This window comes from Papilio machaon, chromosome 22 (assembly GCF_912999745.1).
Source record: "Papilio machaon chromosome 22, ilPapMach1.1, whole genome shotgun sequence".
In the NCBI taxonomy this organism is placed as follows: Eukaryota; Metazoa; Arthropoda; class Insecta; order Lepidoptera; family Papilionidae; genus Papilio; species Papilio machaon.
Window position 1 is genome coordinate 1,036,324 of NC_060007.1, and position 20,893 is coordinate 1,057,216.

Below are 20,893 nucleotides of genomic sequence, written 5' to 3' on the forward strand. Positions count from 1 at the left end.
CCGATTATTACTCGAACAGGAAAGTGCACTATGTTCTCGGCGTGTTATTGCTACCCCAAGACATAACTGATTAATTTGTGCACGAGCTTTTCTTTGATTTTCATTCGCTTGCGCTCGTAATTGTATTTCTAATTCATGATAGGCGGAACAATTACTTAATAACTGTTGATTGATTTCATAAATTTTTTCATCAAATTCATTTAGCACCTCCTTCGGTGATGTGTGACCATTAGCAACGAGGCTGTTAAAACTGTCATGGAGAGCTTTCTTCAACCTATTTGCACGTTCCTTTTCCAATTGCAAGGCGCTTGTTTTAAAGTCATTGACTTCTTGCATTCTCTCAGAAATTAATTTTTGGATAATTTTTAATGCCTCATCTCGAGCTTCGATTGATAGTGTACCTTCTATCAAAGAGTTCTTTTTAATAACACAATCTATGTCATGTTGACTATGATTTATATGGCAGAGTAGTGTCTCTGCTAGGACTCGAATTTTCGCTTCAATGTCCTCGTTAATAACCACCATACTATCTTCTAGCTCTTTGACTAGTTTATGATGTTCGTCTTCCCGTTTCTTTAGATAATCAGATAGGATAGAACCACTCCTTCTTGGCGTCCAGTGGTAAGGCAGCACAGCTACTGCCGCGGCGTCATTTTCACAACCAGCTACATAAGGCTTAACCTTTGGCCTTTGCACACATAAACATTTATATGTATTTTCGTTTTTAAAAATTTGTTTTTTACTCAACATCATGACAAGTGTAAAATTACATTACAAATGTATAATTGACACTGTGTCATTGTCAAAATTTTATCATTGATGACAATTAATAGTGGAAAAATTTAATAAGTTTCAAATGTTATTTTGATAATATACTTCTTGTCTTACCTTTTCAGATTATCACTGTTTAAAAGAGGAAGTTAAATATCATTATTTTTTTTAATGATTACTTAAGAACATTTGTATTATACGACAGTTTTTTAAAAGGCTTGAATGTAATTTTTAAAGCTTAAAGCAACTTCGAAAGATAAGTCAAGAGTACTCGAGATCGGGTGAAGAGGTAAACCTTACGGTATGTGGAGCATCACACTTACTCTAGTAAAAAACAAGCATTCAATAGAGGTAAGCCATAAAATACGTGACACATTTTTTACTTCATTTTCGTATATTTTTTTATTGTTTACTTTAGTAACAGGCGAAATAAATAGTTTACTCGGACCTTTTTAGCTTCTCTTCGTTATTTTAAACTAGCTTTTTCCCGCGACTCCGTCCGCGCGGAATAAAAAAAAATAATAGAAAACTGGGTAAAAATTATCCTATGTCCTTTTCCTGGTTCTAAGCTACCTGCCCACCAATTTTCAGTCAAATCGATTCAGTCGTTCTTGAGTTATAAATAGTGTAACTAACACGACTTTCTTTTATATATATATAAGATAACATTTTTAATCTAAATTTTCAAATTAAAGATGATGTAATTTTGATTTAGAGGGTAATGGACTCGTATACTCTGCATCATACAAGGTAATTGATATAATTTTCGGATTCAACTCGAGGATCGAATATCGATCTAAGGCGTGTAAGCAGGCTAGAAAATAGGGCTATTATAATATAGAACTTAATTCTACGATGTGAATCCTATTTACCTATTTCAAAACTACTTTAACTTGAACATTACGAAATACTAGATAACTTATATTTCCTTGTTTGTAGGTCACAAGAACCACTGGCATGATATCAAATTATCTGTTGTGTATAACGTCTGGAAACTGATGGTACATTGCCAAACATAAACCCATGATTGACACCGTAAAAGAAAATATCGGCCAAATTTCTGTTGTACGAGCATTAGCTATATAGTGGATAAAACTATATTTCATTTCAAACGTGATAATCTTACTAATATCATAAATTCGAATGTTTGTTTGAAGGTACCTCCAGAACGGCTGTATGGATCTCGCTGATCTTGCATAGATGTAGAACATAGTCTAGAAGAACACTTAGGCTACTAATTAAGTTTTTATTTTTAAAATCCGCGCGTACGGAGTCGCGGGTGACGGCTTGTAATAATATAATTTAAACGAATATTTCTTGAAGTTTACCTTAATATAAATAATAAAAATAGTATGTTTGTGTACAATCAAACAAAAGCATATCTAAGTTGTGATAAGCAAACTTAACTTTCGAATAACAACAAATTAATATAAACATATATAAGTTCAATAACACAAGCTTAACTTGTATAAATCTGTTTATTATATGAACAATGTCTTAACGTAAGTTGGCTAAGAAACTTTGAAGTGGACTTTGTAACTTAGTTATATATTTGTTCATGGAAAAGTTATTACATTATTGATCAATTCTATTTCAGAAAGACAAGAGGGTGTCCTATTTTATTATTTACTAGCGGTTGCCCGTGACTTCGTCAGCGCAGAAAAAAGTAGCCTATAGTATTTTCGCGTGCATCAGCAACTTTCCCGTCATATCATCTCCCTGGCCTTAACCCACGTGGGGTCGGTACACAGTTTTATAAACCTTAAGGATTTGGCTTCATTTTTTACGGCCGGTCGTCTGCCTGTCACCCACACTACTTGAGTAAATACCTTTCCGTCTTAGTCCCGTCAAAATCGGTCCAGCCTTATGACGAAATGATACAGTGGTATATAGAATCAGCCGTTGGGTAGCACTATCGCATTCTTCAATATCTACGTTAACGAGATTACTCTACGTGCAATGTGAAAATAAATACAATTGCAAACTTTTATGAAAACTGCAATTTCTTTTAGTTTGTCTTTTACATAGACATTCAATAGATACTACTAATTAAAACTATGCAGTATTTTTGTCCTAAGAGAATATATTCTGAACGGAATATTTAAAAAAAAAATCATCAAGCAACATTTTCTATTCATTATATCTCCAATTAGAAGCCATCCACTAATTTATAAAAAAAAAAGAGTATAAAGTCAACGTAAATGTCAAGCCGCATTTCTATTTTAATCTGGCTACATTGAACGGGAGCTTTGAATGATATAAACCAGACTCGATTACTAATGCTAACAACACACGAGGGTGGAACTGAGACAGAGCAATGAACAATATAGTACTGCTATTGCTTGAACGCAGATTGTAAAGTATACATATTTTGTCGATGACGTTACAAATACTTTTTCACAAATTTTCGTACTAGGTTCGGTTCTGTCCTGGACTCTACATTCAGACAATAACAGTACTGTTTTGTCCTATTACACTACATCACTGTTGTGCCGTCGTGTGTAACTAACCTAACGCCTGTTGACTCCGCACTGCCGAGAGTGCGCCGCGCTAATGAATAATTAATCTGACATTTGACTTTCAGTAACCTGTGAACATGAACCCTTTTGATAAATAAGGAAAATCACTAGAGCATTCAGTCTTATGGAATACAAAGATAGGCAAAGTAGTTACAAATTATTTCCGATGTACAAGTAACCAGGAACAAAGCATTATTATCACATGTGGTATAAACATTATTTTATTCTTTTTTTGTTTATATTATAAGGCGGCAAACGTGCAACTGGCAACCTGAATTCACCGAAATAGCGAAGCAACCGCTGCTCATAGACATCTGCAATTGCAGGTGCATTGCCTTTCTTTAATCGACGGAGGCCCCACTTCCGTACGTGGATATTTCCACTTCCTATGCGCCCCCTCCTCCATCAAATTAACTTCCCCTTGACATCCTTATGAGGAAAAGGTGAAAAAGGGGACTATAATTAGACCTCCGTCACGCACACTCATCAGACGAAACAAGGAATTGCTTCTACTTGACGCCTATCTTCTGTATGGTCGTGGTATTTCACCGGGCGAGTCGATTCATTCGTGCAACAGATATTGTTGCTGGCGTCTACCACTGTTAAAACATTACAAAATTATTTTGTGAAATTTTACTGTGTATTACAGAATTCATATTACACCGGTGGACTCATTTTTTACTTTTACTTCGAGCTTAAATTAAGTTAATATTGGGAAAAGCTATCCATTTATCAATATTTAATAATAAATACATGATTCGTACCTAATGTGATGAATTGTTAATATGTTCGGCCCTCTTGACCTATTCCAAGTTCACAGTCCCCTTTTGACGCTCTCAATTTATTTGGAAAATACTTGACGTGTGGTATATTTATGTGTCAGTCAGTACTGACCGCTTTTCATTGAAGTCAGAAAATAGTTGAAGTACGATATTATTTATTTACTTTGATAAATGGGAGTATATATGTCACATCAACTAATCACCATTCGTGTAATTGACAACACCCGAATAAACATAACCTTGTTAAAGTTACGCGCTTAATTTCTTTAGCTACTTATTTGATAGCAAATAAGCAATGTTTAAAACGTATTAATATACTAGCGGTCGCCTGCGACTACGTCAGTGTAGAATTTTAAAAAAAAGTAGCCTAAAATATACCGATATGCATCAGCTCCCGTCAAAATCCCTCCATCCGAGATACAGACAAACAGACAGACAGAAAAACAGTAATTAATAATCTCGTTACCAGCAACACAAAATATACAACATAAAGACATTAAAATTTTACTAAAATGTATAGATTAACATTGTTTTATCCATTGTGGAAAGAAAATTTACTTTATTTTTAAATTTCAAACGCAAATCAAACTCCTAATGGAACATTAAATATATTTAAATAAACAATATATAAAATATCCAACATCACAACTTGGAAAACAAGTCAACTTATTAAAACATCTATTTACCTGAATTCCCCCGGAGATAGCCTCAGTTTGAATAACTTACGACTTGCGGTTAAACTGTTAATTGTATTTTCCTCTAACCAAAACAAGGGACTACTACAAACTAAATATTTTCACATATAAAGTAGAGTAGTAAGTCATTTGTTTTTTAAATACATGAACACCTTATTAAAAAACTAACAGCAGTATAATAGAAATAATCTTTTAAGATTTTTTTTTTTTCAGATAAGCTCTTAAACACAACTCAGCTGCCTTTAATGAAAAAACCTAACATTATTCGTCAATTATATTCTATAGTTCTCTAAAACAGAATTCAAAACGTAACATAAATGCTCATTAATATGGGCACAAATCTGTATTTAGTAATTAAGTAGCATCTAAGGTCTCTTAAGCCTGAAACCAAAGTAAAAATGAAAAATTAATCATTTTATTACGCTCGCTCTTACGTCACATACTGAAGGATAGAGTGACAAAATTATATTACAAAGGTCACGACCCTGTCACACCTTACCTCGATAAAGTGTGATTAAACGGCACTCTAAGAGTAAAGGGTGAAATAATTTCATTACATCATTCATCGTAAACCTGAATTTTCACTACCAAAACCCCTATTTTTAACATTCTGTAATCTCTCTCATATCATAAAGTAAAAAACCGTAACATCCTTAAATTAAAAAAAAAACACTCTAATCTTTTTCTTTGTCTTAAATGTGAGACCCAATAAACCTAACACCACACAACAGTCAGGACATTTTCAAATCAACGCTTCAAAAAAAAAACATAAAAGCATCATTAATAAAGAAGTAGAAAATGTAAATCCTTTTATACCGGACATTGTCATAAAGAAAAGCTCTTCCTCGCGGAAAACGTGCAGCTGTCGTTACACAGTAAAATCGCATTTCATCTTGCAACTTGCTAGTAACAGAATTTTTCTATTGTTTTAAAAAAAAAGCATTCAGGCACCTAAACTAATAATGAAGGCTACCATAATTTTGAAGGGCACAATCCCAAATTGTTTCTCTCTTGTATATCAATAAAATTCCAATTGTCCTTTGTACTTTCATTTTTATATTGTCCATACAATTCAATTCTCCAAAGCAATATTATAAGGAAATAAGAACAAAATTCAAACATCAAAGCAACATCAATGAAAGCATTACTGAGACGTGTTCTATTTTTAAACCGAGCTAACGAATCGTGCTGGTAAATTGTAAATCCCTTGACCCTGACATATGCAGCTGAGATCAAATCAAGTGGATAGTAAACAGTAGTCATTTTTGCTTTATCCCTAAACTCTAAAGTCACAAAGAAAGTAATACTTAAGTTACTTCATAAACTAGAAAAATTCATGCTAATAATTTCTAGATTGATGTAGAAGGACACAGAACAGACCACAATATCTACAGATTATTAATTAAATAGGAGCAATCAACCAATTATAAACCACCCGCTTTTTACAATGAGTTGAAATACAGTAAATGAAGAATCATTAAAATAATGAGGGTAATCCGCTCTGAGTTTTACCGCCCTAATGATGATAAACTTATCCCAGCAAATAACGTAACCTTACCTGAAATAAGAAACGGCAGCATTAGCCAAATTACCCTTCGCAATGTCAATGCTGGGGAAGAAAGTATTTTTATACGTTTAGGTACACATATAAATAAATAATTCAGAAGCAATACAGATATTACTGGCCGAAGGAAGATAGAAATTGCGTACAATCTTCCCCCTCGACGTTCAAATCAAACGTATAAAGTTCACATTATGGAATTAAATCATGGTCGAATAACTATGCTATAAAAATTGACGTTACCGAAGTAAAAGTACTAGGATTTCATAAAACTAATAATGCTATTAACATTAATAAAGAACTACATCATACAACAAATGATAAAAAATAAACCTAGCTCCATTCAGACAGTATTCATTTTGTTTATTTTCAAAAGAAGCCCTTAAAATTCTACGTAATTATGGGAATCTTCGTATTCCCAATTTTCTTTTTCATTCGTACACGCTTCCGGGATTTCCTTTCTTACTCTACCCTTCTCATTATTTTAACTCGGATAGCATTCAGGCGCCTAATCTAATAATGAAGGCTAGTTTTTTATTATGAATTTACCTTGGATTTGATTAAAAAAATTACGACCGCAATTTAGATGATCTAAAGATAATTGCAATTTGCTTAAGCTTGTGTGTCCCAAAATTCAATATTTTGAGGTTGACCGAGACACAAAATTGAATTAGGTACAATGTGACACTACCATTTAAAATTAAATAGATATTTGATCATTGGTTGTTATACAAGAATTTTCTGCCATCTAAATTAAATTAGACGATGTTAAGCAAAATGTAGCCAACGGCTACAAAATAATGAACATTTTACCAGATAAATAAGACAATTTTGTGCCCGTAAAACAATTTTCCTTTTTGGTTTAGTTTAAGATCAATATTGTCTGGAATCACGTAATACCTTCAACACGTCCAAAAGGGATAAGAGTTTTATTTCTATTTTCAACACATCAATGGTCCTTGAATAGTTTTCCTTTGTTTGGGTACTTCGATTGATTTATGGATAGTTCAAACAGTTACAGATTCAATAGATCTAACCTTATCGTTCTCAAATATTATTAAAGGCTATTTTTATTAACATTTCAACTTTGTTGTATTTCGTCATACAATAATATCACCTAAGGGTAAAGGGTGCCAAAGGAAAGAGGACTAAAATTTGGTCTCCGCCACCACACTCATCAGACGAAATGCGGAATTGCTTCCATTTTACGGCTGTCTTCTGTGTGGTCGTGGTCAAATCATGCAACAGATGTTTTTGCTGGCATCTACCACTGTCTATTTGTAGTTGTAGATATAATCTGGATTTATTATTTTTGCTTCATTAGTCTGAATTACAACACAATATAACTCAGAGAGGATTTCACACATTGAAACTTTTGTAATCCCCTTTTATCACGTAACTTTTAATGAATCGAGTTCGATGTTTGCTATTTAATTTCCGATCCATTCGTTGAACTTGAAAATATAAACGAACGAACGTGAAAATATGAACGTATATTATTTTCAAGGTTTTTCTTTGCTGTAAAGAACAGATATTTTATCTGATATTAAACATAAAGTAATAATTTCTAAAAATGAAAAATCATTTATTCAAAAGAAAAGGTGTTCATTTGTCATGAGCTGCGGCGGATAACGAAACGCCGGTTTTTAATGAACCCTAAATTAGAACAGTAAGGAGTAACTCTACAGAAAAACATTCTTTAAATTATATCCAAGAACCTATTGGATTTTAAAACGAAAATCTTTTCGAAAAACATTATTCCAGTAACTTTCAACTACTTCATCCGAATTTGAGTAAAGCTTACAATTTTTTTTTTGCTGTTATTGCAAACGTAATCTTACATACATTTATTCAAAAGAAAGGAAGCCAAATCTTTAAAGCTATGGTTACGGCTCAGTTAAAGAAAATCGAAAAACACAATTACACGGTCGTGGATGTAAGCTTAATGCGATCCACAAGGTCGTTTGTAGAATCGATGGTGAGAAGGTTGGCCCACTTCCAGAAGTTAAAATACGACTTGTAATAGTGTTTCTACAAGAATTATGGCGAATAAACTGGATGACAACTGGAAATTGACCTCTTGATTGTAAAATATTAAATCTAAGTACAGTTAGGTTATTATTCTATTATATAACCTATAAATCCACTTCTAGGTACCAAATTCTCTTACATAAAATTTCCATCTCTATTCACTCTATGCGTTTCAGTAGATAAAAACAAGCAAAATGAATGTTTTCATTTCAATAATGTGATTACTTTGCTTTTACCCTCAACGCAAAAATTTCAGTAGAAATAACAGAAACCTTCTATCATTTCATTTATAGTACTGTGTATACAAAAACATATATATATTTGTATGAAACAGATGATATATGAATTAAATTGCATTACAATATAATTCTTTCAACCAGGTCCAGCTACGTCACTACAATTAAACTAGAGACGTTCAAACTCACTCTTGTACCAAAGTTACCAAACTCTGAAAGCTCGACTATCCCTTTCAGAGAACTTTTAATGAGATGGCTTAGAACATGATTACGTTTTTGCAAAGTAAATGTGAAAAGGAATATTGAGAAATTCACAAAAGGTAAAAGAAAATTAAATTAAGCAAAATCAAAGCTACAAATCTAAACGTATTACCTAAAATGATAAAAATGCAATGTTTAGCGATGGTTTAAAAAAGTGATATTGAACATCCACATAATTTCAGTTTTCAATAAGCCGCTTTATGAATTCAAGAGTATCTCTATTCTAGATTCTAGACTCTCTACTACATGACTGTATGCAAAATATCCTCGTAATTTTCAGTTAAATTGAACCTACGATCAAAAAAAAATCCAATACATTTTGTAGAATACAGAACATATCCTTACTTAAGGATGACAAATAAAATTTCACAACAACTTCAATTGGACTTTGTTCCGTTTGTTTCGAGCCCCTTTGTTCTCGTACGCAGAGGTTTTGTCGGAATGAAGAACTCTTTGCTGTAATTAAAAAGTACTCGGTGTTTCAGGCTGTTGAAATCGAGGTCACTTTTGTAAAGGAATGAACGAATATATTATAAATATTTTAGAAAGGTCTGTATAAATATAAAAGGTATTGACAGAGGCCTTAAATACGGGATAAAGAAAAAAGGGGAAAGGACAGAAGTAGATTGGAAGAACCAAGATAAGACGCACTAGGTAACAGAAAAATCAGACTTAGTATGCCAACAAGCATTGCAGGGAAAAGACAAGATTACGGTGAAGTTTATTATACTCCAGAGGCGAAAATTTTGAAGGAATTACCACAATTAACAAAAGACTGATATACGAACAAATGAATAACCAGATTTTGAATATCTATACTAACACTAGCTGTCGCCCGCGACTCCGTCCGCGCGCAGTTAAAAAAAAATTAAAAATAGATGTTGTCCGATTCTCAGACCTACTGAATATGCTCACAAAATTTAATGAGAATCAGTCAAGCCGTTTCGGAGGAGTACGGGAACGAAAACTGTAACACGAGAATTTTATATATTAGATAACACTTCTATTTATTCATACAAGTACAAGTTAACAATTAATTTAACAACAGGAATTCATATTCAATCCATTGAAGAATTCCTGGTAACTGAACAACATAAAATATTCCATATTTCATCAAACTTCCAACGAACCGTGTGAATTTAATTGAAAATGTTTAGCTTTGACGTAGCGTACTCGATGAGCTTATGTAAAGAGCAACTGACAAATTGTTTAAAGTATAAAATGGGTCGTTTAACATATATGACAAAGTTCGGCTTCATTTTATGCTGAGTAACAAATATCTTTCCAAAGAAATCATCCATGTAGATATATGAACATTTACTATGGCAAGTGTTTTAAACGTTGCTATTATATAATGTGTTTGCAAATCAAACAATGAACCAACCCTACCTGAGTCAACGGTGGAGGAATATTAACTAGAAAATATGATACGATTACCAATTTAATATACCCGCAAAAGCGCCTCTTACTTTAAAATAGCATATTTGCAAGGGAGCAAAATTTAAATTGGTAGCGCCTATAAAAATTTTATAGCTAGAGGTTTAGGTTTATTTTAGAAAATTTTCATTTTAGAGAATTTTGGTAATGAATAAACTATTTTTTATACAAATTAGTTAAGAACTGAATGAACAAACAGAGATGGAAACAGAAATAAATTTTATTTCCAGTTTTTAGGTTTACTCCTCTATTCGAGACGATTTATTCCTCCCACGGGTGTAAAATATACGATACCCCGCTGCTGACTTGCGAGGAAAATTGATATTTCCTGATATCCATACTAATGTTCCGAGTACTTTATATTCAAATGGTACTTACATAACAAACACATAATCATGTACATGTTAAAATATATGGCGTATCAAGATATTTTCACACAATAAAGATAAGCCGAGAATACGAGTTATTGTTTGTTATCGAGTTTTTATAGTATTTGTTCAATGAAACGAACCTTGTACAAATAATTTTTCTATAAACAGATTTGTAGTTTTTTCTATTATTTAACTACTTTAATAAGTATATTTCAAGATGATTTTACCCAAATAATCAGAATAAATCTCTAAACTATTAGGTTAATCAATTTTCCACGTTTCAATACAGCGAAGTCCATAACTATATCCATTGGTCATTTCCATTAACGGGTGAATAGACTTCAGGTACGTCCTATTAACCTGGATCGACATATTTCTCAGACCACAACTATCCGGTCGGTGGCTTCTCTATTGATTACATTCCACACCTGTGTCCTTGAAAAATTAAACAACACTGCTACCTATATGTATAGCTTGGTTACCATGGTTACAGTAAATATTGAAATTCAAGTATCTATAGAAATAGTCTTGGACTCTAAATTAAAATTATGCCATAGTATAAAATTACTTTCTAAATATTATACAATTATTGCATAAAATTTGTAGAAAAGTTACAAATAAACTAAAAATTTCTTTTTGAAAATCGGAAACATTGACAAATATTTTTGTTTGTATCAAACATCAAAGAGGTAAGAAATAAAAGTACAGTTATAATACATTTACATAATATCGAATGCTTTTGTTTGAAGACAATACTGTTTTCTAGTATGTACTTGATACGAATACATAAATTCAAACCTTACAGATATTGCCTTTGTTAAATAAGTTCCCAAGTTTTTTTGAAAGTATATATAGATCTAGAATATATAAAGATAGTAAATAAGGTTATTTATGATCTCTATTTACTCGTCAAAATTTGTTAACACCATACAAAAAAAAAATCCGTAGTTAATGAAAAACCTTTTTAAAAGTACATAATTTAAAATTAATCTCAATTCCCGACCTACCTCTATGAATTATCAGCCTCAATAAGTCCATTTCTTTCATTTCTAGTTCTTTATTAATATTAATTGTTGACCTATTTAAAAGTACATAAAACTAGCTATCGCCCGCGACTCCGTCTGTGCAGAATTAGACAAAAAAATCTTAATTAGTAGCCTATGTATTCTTCCAGACTGTTCTACATATATGCCAAATTCCATCAAGTTCCGTTGAACCGTTCTGGAGAAACCTTCAAACAAACATCCATCAATCCATCTAAACATTCGCATTTATAATATTAGTAAGAGTAAGAAGTAAGATGAAGTAATAATTGATAGAATTCCTTGGAAACATTTTTTTACTCTTTAGTAACTTTTCACTTTATTTGCTTATCTCTTAAAGTTTATTAATTTTATTATTATGTAAAAACTATGAATAATATGTTAAAACTACTAAACTAAACTATATACTTATACCAAACTAAGAATAAAAACTAGATTATGTAAAAAATCGACCCCAAATCGCTGCGCTCGCAGGGTAAGGTGCCCAAGAGACTGGCGGCATTTCCCCGTTGAATGGCCAGGCTCAACCTTTGTCCGAAATGCGCGCCAGCCCTGGGATCCCCTTGGATCTCTTAAAGTGTATTTCTTTTGACATAATCGCCGATAATCGACGGCGGTGTTGCAATTATTATCCGCTTCATTGAACATCTGACGTCTCCAACATTGTGGAAGTAATCGACTATCCAAACACAAGCCGAAGATGAAATATTAAACATTTCCAAATTATTGAATACTAGTAGTTACCCGTGACTTCTTCCGAGTGTAATAAAAATATCTAATAATAAATATAGCCTTTGTTACTAATTCAAAAATAGTTCATAACAGTGAAAGAATTATTTAGATAAACATTCAGTAGTTTCGGAGCCTAACAATGCAAACAAACAAATCTTTTCACTATATAATACTAGCTTTTACCCGCGACTCCGTCCGCGCGGAATAAAAAAATAGAAAACGGGGTAAAAATTATCCTATGTCCGTTTCCTGGTTCTAAGCTACCTGCCCACCAATTTTCAGTCAAATCGATTCAGCCGTTCTTGAGTTATAAATAGTGTAACTAACACGACTTTCTTTTATATATATAGATAGATTAGTATAGAAGGAACATAATATAAACTAGTAATAATACTAGATGTCGCCCGCGACTCCGTCCGCGCGAAATTAAAAAAAAACGTAATAAATGGGCTATGTGTTAAATTTCGTCAAGATCCGTTGTGCCGTTTCGGAGATATCTTCAAACAAATATCCATCCATCCAAAGAATATTAAGTATGATATAATGTAGGGAAAAAAATTGTAGTATCGTATGTTTTTTGTAATTAAACTGGAAAACTACAGGGCCGACTTCAGAGATTATTTCACTATTAGAATTAGGGCATAGGCTATATTTAATCTTAAATCTCGTGTCAAAATGTTTGTCCTCAATGGACTCCTAAATCACTTAACCGATTATAATAAAATTCGCACACCATGTGCAGTTCGATCCAACTTGAGAGATAGGATAGTTTAAATCTCAAATTATAGTCGCAATTTTAATTTCTTGCTAATTATTTGTCTGTTATTATTTGACAGTCACAATTATCTGTTAACTCCAAATGATTCTAAAAGATGTCGATACCTTTCGACTGGGTTGAGTAAGTAATCAATAGATGGCGCTGACAACAGTCGCGAGCGACAGCTAGTAATGATATAAAATGTTTAAATAATTCCATTCATAATTTTATGCAAGACAGCGAGTTTTGTTAAAAATTGTTATTACAAAATTCGTAAAATTATAAAATAACTTAGTTCTTTGTACGAAAAATGGTTTTCTTTAACAAAATTAATTGAAAAGAAATGTTTTTTGTGAAAATATTTTAACAAAGCCTTTGTAAAACATGTTGAGAAAAAGATAAAAAATGTATCAAACAATTGAACTTAAGCGAAAAGTTGAAATATTTTACTCTAATCAGTAAAAAAGTTTTTCACCCTCTTTAAATTACTTTCTAAATTAATTTACTGGCAAAAAACAAAAGTCAAATGCAAGCTAAACTGAGGGTAACAGAATAAATAAATTTTTACACCCACACAAGACTGGAGAAATAGTTTTTAGGGCCGCATATCTTCGTCTGTCGGCATCTGAAGGCACGCGAAGTTCCTTCCGTCGCTAATATTGGAAATCGCTTATTTAAAATGCATGTCGGGTAGATGCAATTTTTATGTTCGAATATTTTCTACGTTGACAAAATTATACCACAAAATGTTTTACAGATGAAAGTCCTTACATAAATATATCTAATATATAAAATTCTCGTGTCACAGTTTTCGTCACCGTACTCCTCCGAAACCTCCGATTCTCATGAAATTTTGTGAGCATATTCAGTAGGTCTGAGAATCGGCCAACATCTATTTTTAATTTTTTTTTTAACTGCGCGCGGACGGAGTCGCGGGCGACAGCTAGTTTTTTTTTAATAATAAAGTGGCAAACGAACGAGCGACCACCTGAACTCGCCGAAATAGCGAAACGATCGCTGCTCATAGACATCCGCAATATCAGATGGGTTGCCTACTTTTAATAGATGGAGGATGGTACGCACAGAAAGAGAATATTTCCCCTTCCTATGCATTCCCTCCTCCGTCATATCCACTTTCGAGGACTATAATTAGGACCTCACTTATCAGACGAAACGTAGAATTGTTTTCAATTGACACCTATCTTCTGTGTGGTCGTGGTATTGCACCGCGCGAGTCGACTCATTCTTGCAACAGATGTTGTTCCTGGCGTCTACCTCTGTTAAATACATGGCAATTTACCTTGATAGTTTAGCCAGTATTATGAACTATAAGTATTAAGTATGGGGTTAAGTCAAACAAATATGTCTAAAGCTAGTCCTTTAAGTTATGAAGTAGCTCCGTTACAAGATTAAGTCAAAGCTATCTTAAGTTACGTCGTAGAGAATGTCGGTTGAACGATCAACTTAATTAAGTTATCCAAGTCACTGAATATTAGACTTTGCCTTACAATAGACTGGAGAATTAATTAACCGAAGTATTTATTAAAATAGTTAAGGGATTAGATTTACAGAGATATGACAAACAAATGATATATATCACAATATAATTAAATTAAATAAAGCGACTAAATAATTAAATAAAAAAATTAAGTTTCAACGACGCGTTTATGCACATTTCGTTACAAGAGAGAGAAGCAAGATGCAGCGTAAATAACGCTAGAGTGAGACCGAAGATAATTCAATTTAAAACAGTAATTATTTTAACATTCTGTTGAATGCATTTTAATGAAAACGTACTATTGGGTAAAGAATAATAAAGTTGAATCTCAGTACGACGTCTGCATGAATTGATCTACGTGCGTCGGCGAATAAAACGAGTGGAAAAGAATCTCTTCCTATTGCTATCGTATATCGAGACAACTTGCAATTTATATTCACAATGTTTTACAAATAAGTTTTACGTTGTTCTAAATTTACTAAATCTAATTTACAACATATAATGTAATTTTTAAGCTAGAAGTCAGTAAATGTTTCGCAATAAACGCGTACAATCTAGACGATATCAATTGAATATTATGCCTTAGTAAAATCTAAGTCTGACTGTCGCAGTTGTCGCAAGAAGCCGGTCAATCAACCAAAAAATGTACCGCTAACAAGTTGATAGTCGAGACTATTCAATAAAAAATAGCTGAATTAACAGTTTTTAGAGATGAAATAAAAATAGATATGAAAAGGAAATTGAATTACATAAAAAAAATTCTTTAGTTATACGTCCAACTAGTACTTTCAACTTAAGTAGAAAGACGTCTTATCTCAATGTTTCAGAATCGATCGAACGAAACGAATAATTATGTGGAGAAATAATAATATCCATAAAAAGTTGTAAAAACGGATATTATATATCTACTAGCTGTCGCCCGCGACTCCGTCCGCGCGCAGTTAAAAAAAACTTAATAGGGGTATGAAAAATAGATGTTGGCCGATTCTCAGACCTACTGAATATGCATATAAAATTTCATAGAAATCGGTCAAGCCATTTCGGAGGAGTACGGGAACGAACATTGTGACACGAGAATTTTATATATACGATACTAATTTTATAAAGAGGGAAGGAAGATTTGTTTGTTTGCATTAAATAGGTTCGGAAACTACTCAACCGATTTGAAAAATTACTTCACTGCTGGGAAGCTACACTATACTGAGGCGACATAGGCTATATATTTCACTAGATGTTTTTTTTTTTAATTCCGCGGAGATGATGTCACAGGCAACTGCTAGTTCTTTATAAAGCCGGCGTTCAATGATTAGATCACCATAACGTATCATCGTTTTTAGCCGACTTCAAAAAGAAGGAGGTTATCAATTCGAATGATTTTTTTTTTATTAGTGATGTCGTTTTATGTAACCTGTATGTAATATTTGAGACATGTCCCTGTCTACGCCGTACAGACAAAATGTACTGTGAACATATGTTATTAACATGTTAAGTAAACACATTAAATTAATTGAAGTTCGATGTTCCCTTATCAAAACTCTTAGTATGCTAAATAGATACCGAATGCACTTCATACAACGAAATTGAGCGTTCAACTTTGACCTTTATAACAATTCGTATAAAGGCAATAATCCCTTATTACACAGTCAACGTATAGTCAAAATGCCATTTCATAGGTCAGGGGTAGTTAACGTATCAACGTGTCATTTTTTTAAAGAAATGTTTAATGAGTCATAAACGTACCAATTTTGTACGAATCACTCGTGTTTATAACAATGCCAACTTTAATTTTTCGTACCTTTTTCATAGTACACACTGAATTTTGTGATCAGTGAAATACCCAAAGTACGTCAAAATTTTACCATTGGTTTGCCACCCCTGCCACAGGTCAACATTAATACAGTATTATAACAATAATTGACTATTGATTTAGTTTAAAACAAATGTATATACGAGATAAGAGGAATTAAATTCGTTATTATTGTTTAATGAGTTAAGGTAACATATGAGTTAGTTGTTAAAAATCTTACTAATATAATATATTAATATTATTAATGCGAATGTTTAGATGGATGAATGGATGTTTGTTACAAGGTTTCTCCAGAAGGGCTGCATGGGTCTCAATAAATTTTTTGTCAATTCAATAAAATGCATAATCTGGAAGAACATAGTAACTACTCTACTTATTAGTTTTTTTTTATAATTCCGCGCGGACGAAGTTGCTGGCGACAGCTAGTCGCCTATAAAAGGAAGTTCTCGAGAATTTAAAATATAATTTTAAACCTGCCAAAAATATTGTGGTAGGAAAATTCCGCAAATAATACTCAAAAAATTAACAGCAATGATTTAAATAAAAATTAAAAAATAAAGCGTGTAATTTCGAATTTCTAAAGTACAACCATCAAAAATTTTAATATTATTTAATAATTCTCTAATAAGCTATGTAGTCATTTATTTCTATGTGGATTCATATAAAAAATCATAAATTAAAAACAAAATTCATTATAATAATTAAAGAGTTATAAAATTTTGTGTGTTTTTCTCTCACCTTTTCAGTGACGGCAAGACCGGCAAACTCTTCTGGTGCAACGCAATCTCCTTTCAGCCAGTTCGCAAGACGACCTAGCTCACCAAGCATATTCGACGGAGACAAGGAACTTAATGCCATTTTATTTTACCCAAAAGAATTTCAAATTACGAACCGATTACAATAACGAAAAAAAAAGCCGCGGCGGACGGCGAAAATCGATTTTAATTATACCAATAATCGATTAAAAATTCATCATATTCAGCCAGTCATTCAATTACAAATGAAATTAAAAATTTTTTTTTTTTTTTTTTTATCTCTGATGTAATATGATTTTCCCGCCTTTTAGACAAATTTAGACCTTCTCCTACCGTGACACGAAAGATACTAACAAAAATCGGAACCGCTGAAATCTCTCTCCCTAGTGAAATGCCAGGTTACGACGCGAGCGAATTTTGAACTTTAATAGAAAGGCATTGCAGTCACTATTAAATATCGCCAGTTGGAGCATGCGCGCGGATGGTTTGCGCGTAAACAAAATAAATTGCGTAAAATGTGCTTTCATAATTTATTTATAAAATAATAAGGTAGAAAATTACACACAGACTTATAAAGACTGAGGGTTGAAATCTATATAAATATTTTACCAAGATTTTAAGGACATAAAGCTACAGACAAGAAATTTTGCAAAAATGTGTCACTTGCACCATCAATTTCCCTTTCTCTTTCTTTCCCAATCACCCTCCCATTCTCTGCAGTTGCAGAGTAGGAAATCTCCTAATCCTATATAATACCAATCTAGTAATGTATATGATACCAGCCCAACAACAATTCCATCATGAGTTTTACTGATGTTGAATATACAGGGTGTCCGCCGGAAGAGTTTATACTTTGGATTTCGGTTTCGCCGAGTGGGAAGGCGGTGGAGCGGGGAGAGGGGTATCGTTCGACGCGGCATTGTTGCGGGTTGTTTAGTAGCCATGAGTCAGTGGACAGTAGCGCATCGCGCCTTTGCGGTCGAGGCGTATTTCGCAAACAATAATTCCGTCAATGTGGCTAGACGTAAGTTTTGTTCTCACTTCGATATCCGACGATTAAACGATGGCCCATCGAACCAATTGATTTGGGCGTGGGTAAAGAAGTTTCGAAAAACTGGATCAGTGCAAAATAAGCCTCGAGCTGGACCTTCAACGTCTGTTACTAGTCCTGAAAACGCAGAACTTGTAAGAAGGGAAATTTTGCAGAACCCGTGTAAGTCTATTCGGAAGATTGCAGCATCAACGGGTGTGAAAAAGACTTCAGTTCATAAAATTATTCGTAAACAATTAAAATTCCATCCATACAAGCTTCAAGTTACCCAGCAGTTGAAAGAAGATGATTTCATTAAAAGGAAGAATTATGCTGAAGTCATTCTGGAACGATTTTCCACTCCTACTCGATTATGTAACATCTTTTTTAGCGATGAGGCGCACTTTCATATTGGTGGGTACGTAAATAAGCAGAATATGCGATATTGGAGCGCATACAATCCTAAAGAGATCCATGAAAGGCCCCTTCACTGCCCAAAGACTACAGTTTGGTGCGCCATTTCTGGTAATGGGATTATTGGGCCTTATTTTTTCGGTAGAGGTGAAACTGTCAACGCTGAACGTTACTGCGCGATGTTGGACAACTTTTTTATACCGGAGCTGCATCAACATGTCAGTTACAATAATAGGACTCATTTTCAGCAGGATGGGGCTACCGCACACACCGCTAGGGTCACAATGACTAAGGTGAAAGAGCTTTTTCCCGGAAAATTAATTAGTCGATTTGGTGACATACCCTGGCCCCCTAGATCTCCCGATCTCAGTCCTTGCGACTTTTTTTTGTGGGGATATTTAAAATCTCGCGTATACAGTGATTCGCCATCAACAATACAGGCCCTACAAGCCAATATCGAACGCGAGATTGCGGCTATCAGTCCAGAACTTTGCAAGCGAGTTTTCACCAACATGAAGGAAAGATTGCAAGAGTGTGCGCAGCGAGAAGGACGTCATTTAAGTGGAGTTATCTTTAAAAAATAAAATCCGCGTTATTCTTCTGTAATATGATCAATAAATAACTTTGATAGTTCTCATGGTTTATTTTATTTTCATTCTTTAAGTATAAAATCTGCCGGCGGACACCCTGTATAAGCATCTATAGATGTGCCTTTACAAACCTAAGCCATTATCTATATGCCAAGTTTTTTGTTGACTGGTTGTATATTATTATCTCTATTATTTCCAAGAGGAGTGGGATAGCAATATGTTTTTGTATGTGTGTTTCTGTAGAGCATAAGTACATGTAATGGGTCTCAATAAATGGTCATTGTTGAGAAATGACAGTTTTTAATTCATTCCGACTTAAACAGTCGTGTTGAAGTTTCTGCCAGTTAACTGAATCTCTATTATTATTAGTTTGAATCCACACAACTGCCCCATTTTGGCGCTGATGGAATAATCATCAAAAAGGCACAAAATACCATAGTTTATAGCCGATCCATGTGTAGAGGTACAAATTTGTGTAAATTTGATTTACATTAATAACTATCAAAGTATATTCATAGTAAATAATAAAGATAATGTCTCTGGTTTTTAGGATGTTTAAAACAAACTAGTAAATCATAAAGACTGTAACTCTCATGCAAAATTCCATTAAATTCAACTAGTTGAATAAAAAACAGTCAAAGTTTGACTGAGTTATTCATCTAGTTTGTTGAATTAAAACACATTCCTATTGGTTTATACCTTAAGTACATATCTTATAGAGAGTACAATTTGTTGAAAAGTCAAAGTGTTTGAAAAGAGGTTGAATTTAAAAAAAAAAGTACCAATTGTGGTAAATAGATAAAAAGTTCTTAATCATATTCTAATTAGAGGATAGTAAGTTGTTTACATATAATAAGTAACAGCTGTAACTGTGACCATATTTATAAAGTAAACAATAAACTGTTAGACAACCTTATCATTATTTACCAATTCACTTGTGTTAACAGACAAGTACAATATCAAGTATTGTTCAACATTAATTGACGTAAAATAGTTTTAAAAGTAATACGTTATGGAATTAGAACAATGCCGTAATCTAAAATAACTTAGCACTGTTATCAGCAAAATAGAGGAAACAAACATTAAACGCCCTATATAATATTCTAGATTCTAATGAAAGTTTGATAAATTTTTGCTATTACTAAACATTTTTAGTGTTTTTATTCTTACCTTAGGAGTTTTAATAATATCCATTGCTGATTAAAGCGTAAATCAATAACAAATACAAAATTCACGATCAATAAACAAGGGAATATCTAAAGTTCAATGTATATTTGAATTAATAACACAAGCACATGTTTACACTTTAAACCCGCTATTAAATTTATATGCACAAATAAACACAAATCCTTTGAAATAAACACTCATTTAAATAAAAGATTTTAAAGAGATACGAAAACGAAATCAAAAACTTTGACGTTCGTGACAGAAAAATTGACATTCAATTCCAAGACAGCTGTTGAGTTTAAGTTGCGTTCTGAGATGCACAAAAATTTCATTTATTTTGTCTAAAAACATTTAATTTTGTTCAAAAACTATAAATAATATGTTAAAACTACTAAATAAACTATGTCCTTATACCAAACTAAAAATAAAACAAGAT

General features: G+C 32.9%; 1 protein-coding gene across 2 annotated transcripts in view; it reads right to left on the reverse strand.

Annotated features, from left to right (window-relative positions):
• LOC106719353 (myotubularin-related protein 6) overlaps positions 1-20,609 on the reverse strand; it is a 30,014-nt gene extending 9,405 nt beyond the window's left edge. The window contains exon 1 of one of the 2 annotated variants that reach the window (XM_045683405.1): positions 20,461-20,609. In XM_045683405.1, coding sequence (XP_045539361.1) covers positions 20,461-20,484 — 24 coding nt within the window. In that variant the 5' untranslated portion in view covers positions 20,485-20,609. Of the gene's footprint in view, positions 1-17,239; positions 17,476-20,460 lie in introns of those variants that run through there. The other variant, XM_045683404.1, reaches the window with a different exon arrangement.
• Between the last annotated feature and the right edge of the window lie 284 nt (positions 20,610-20,893).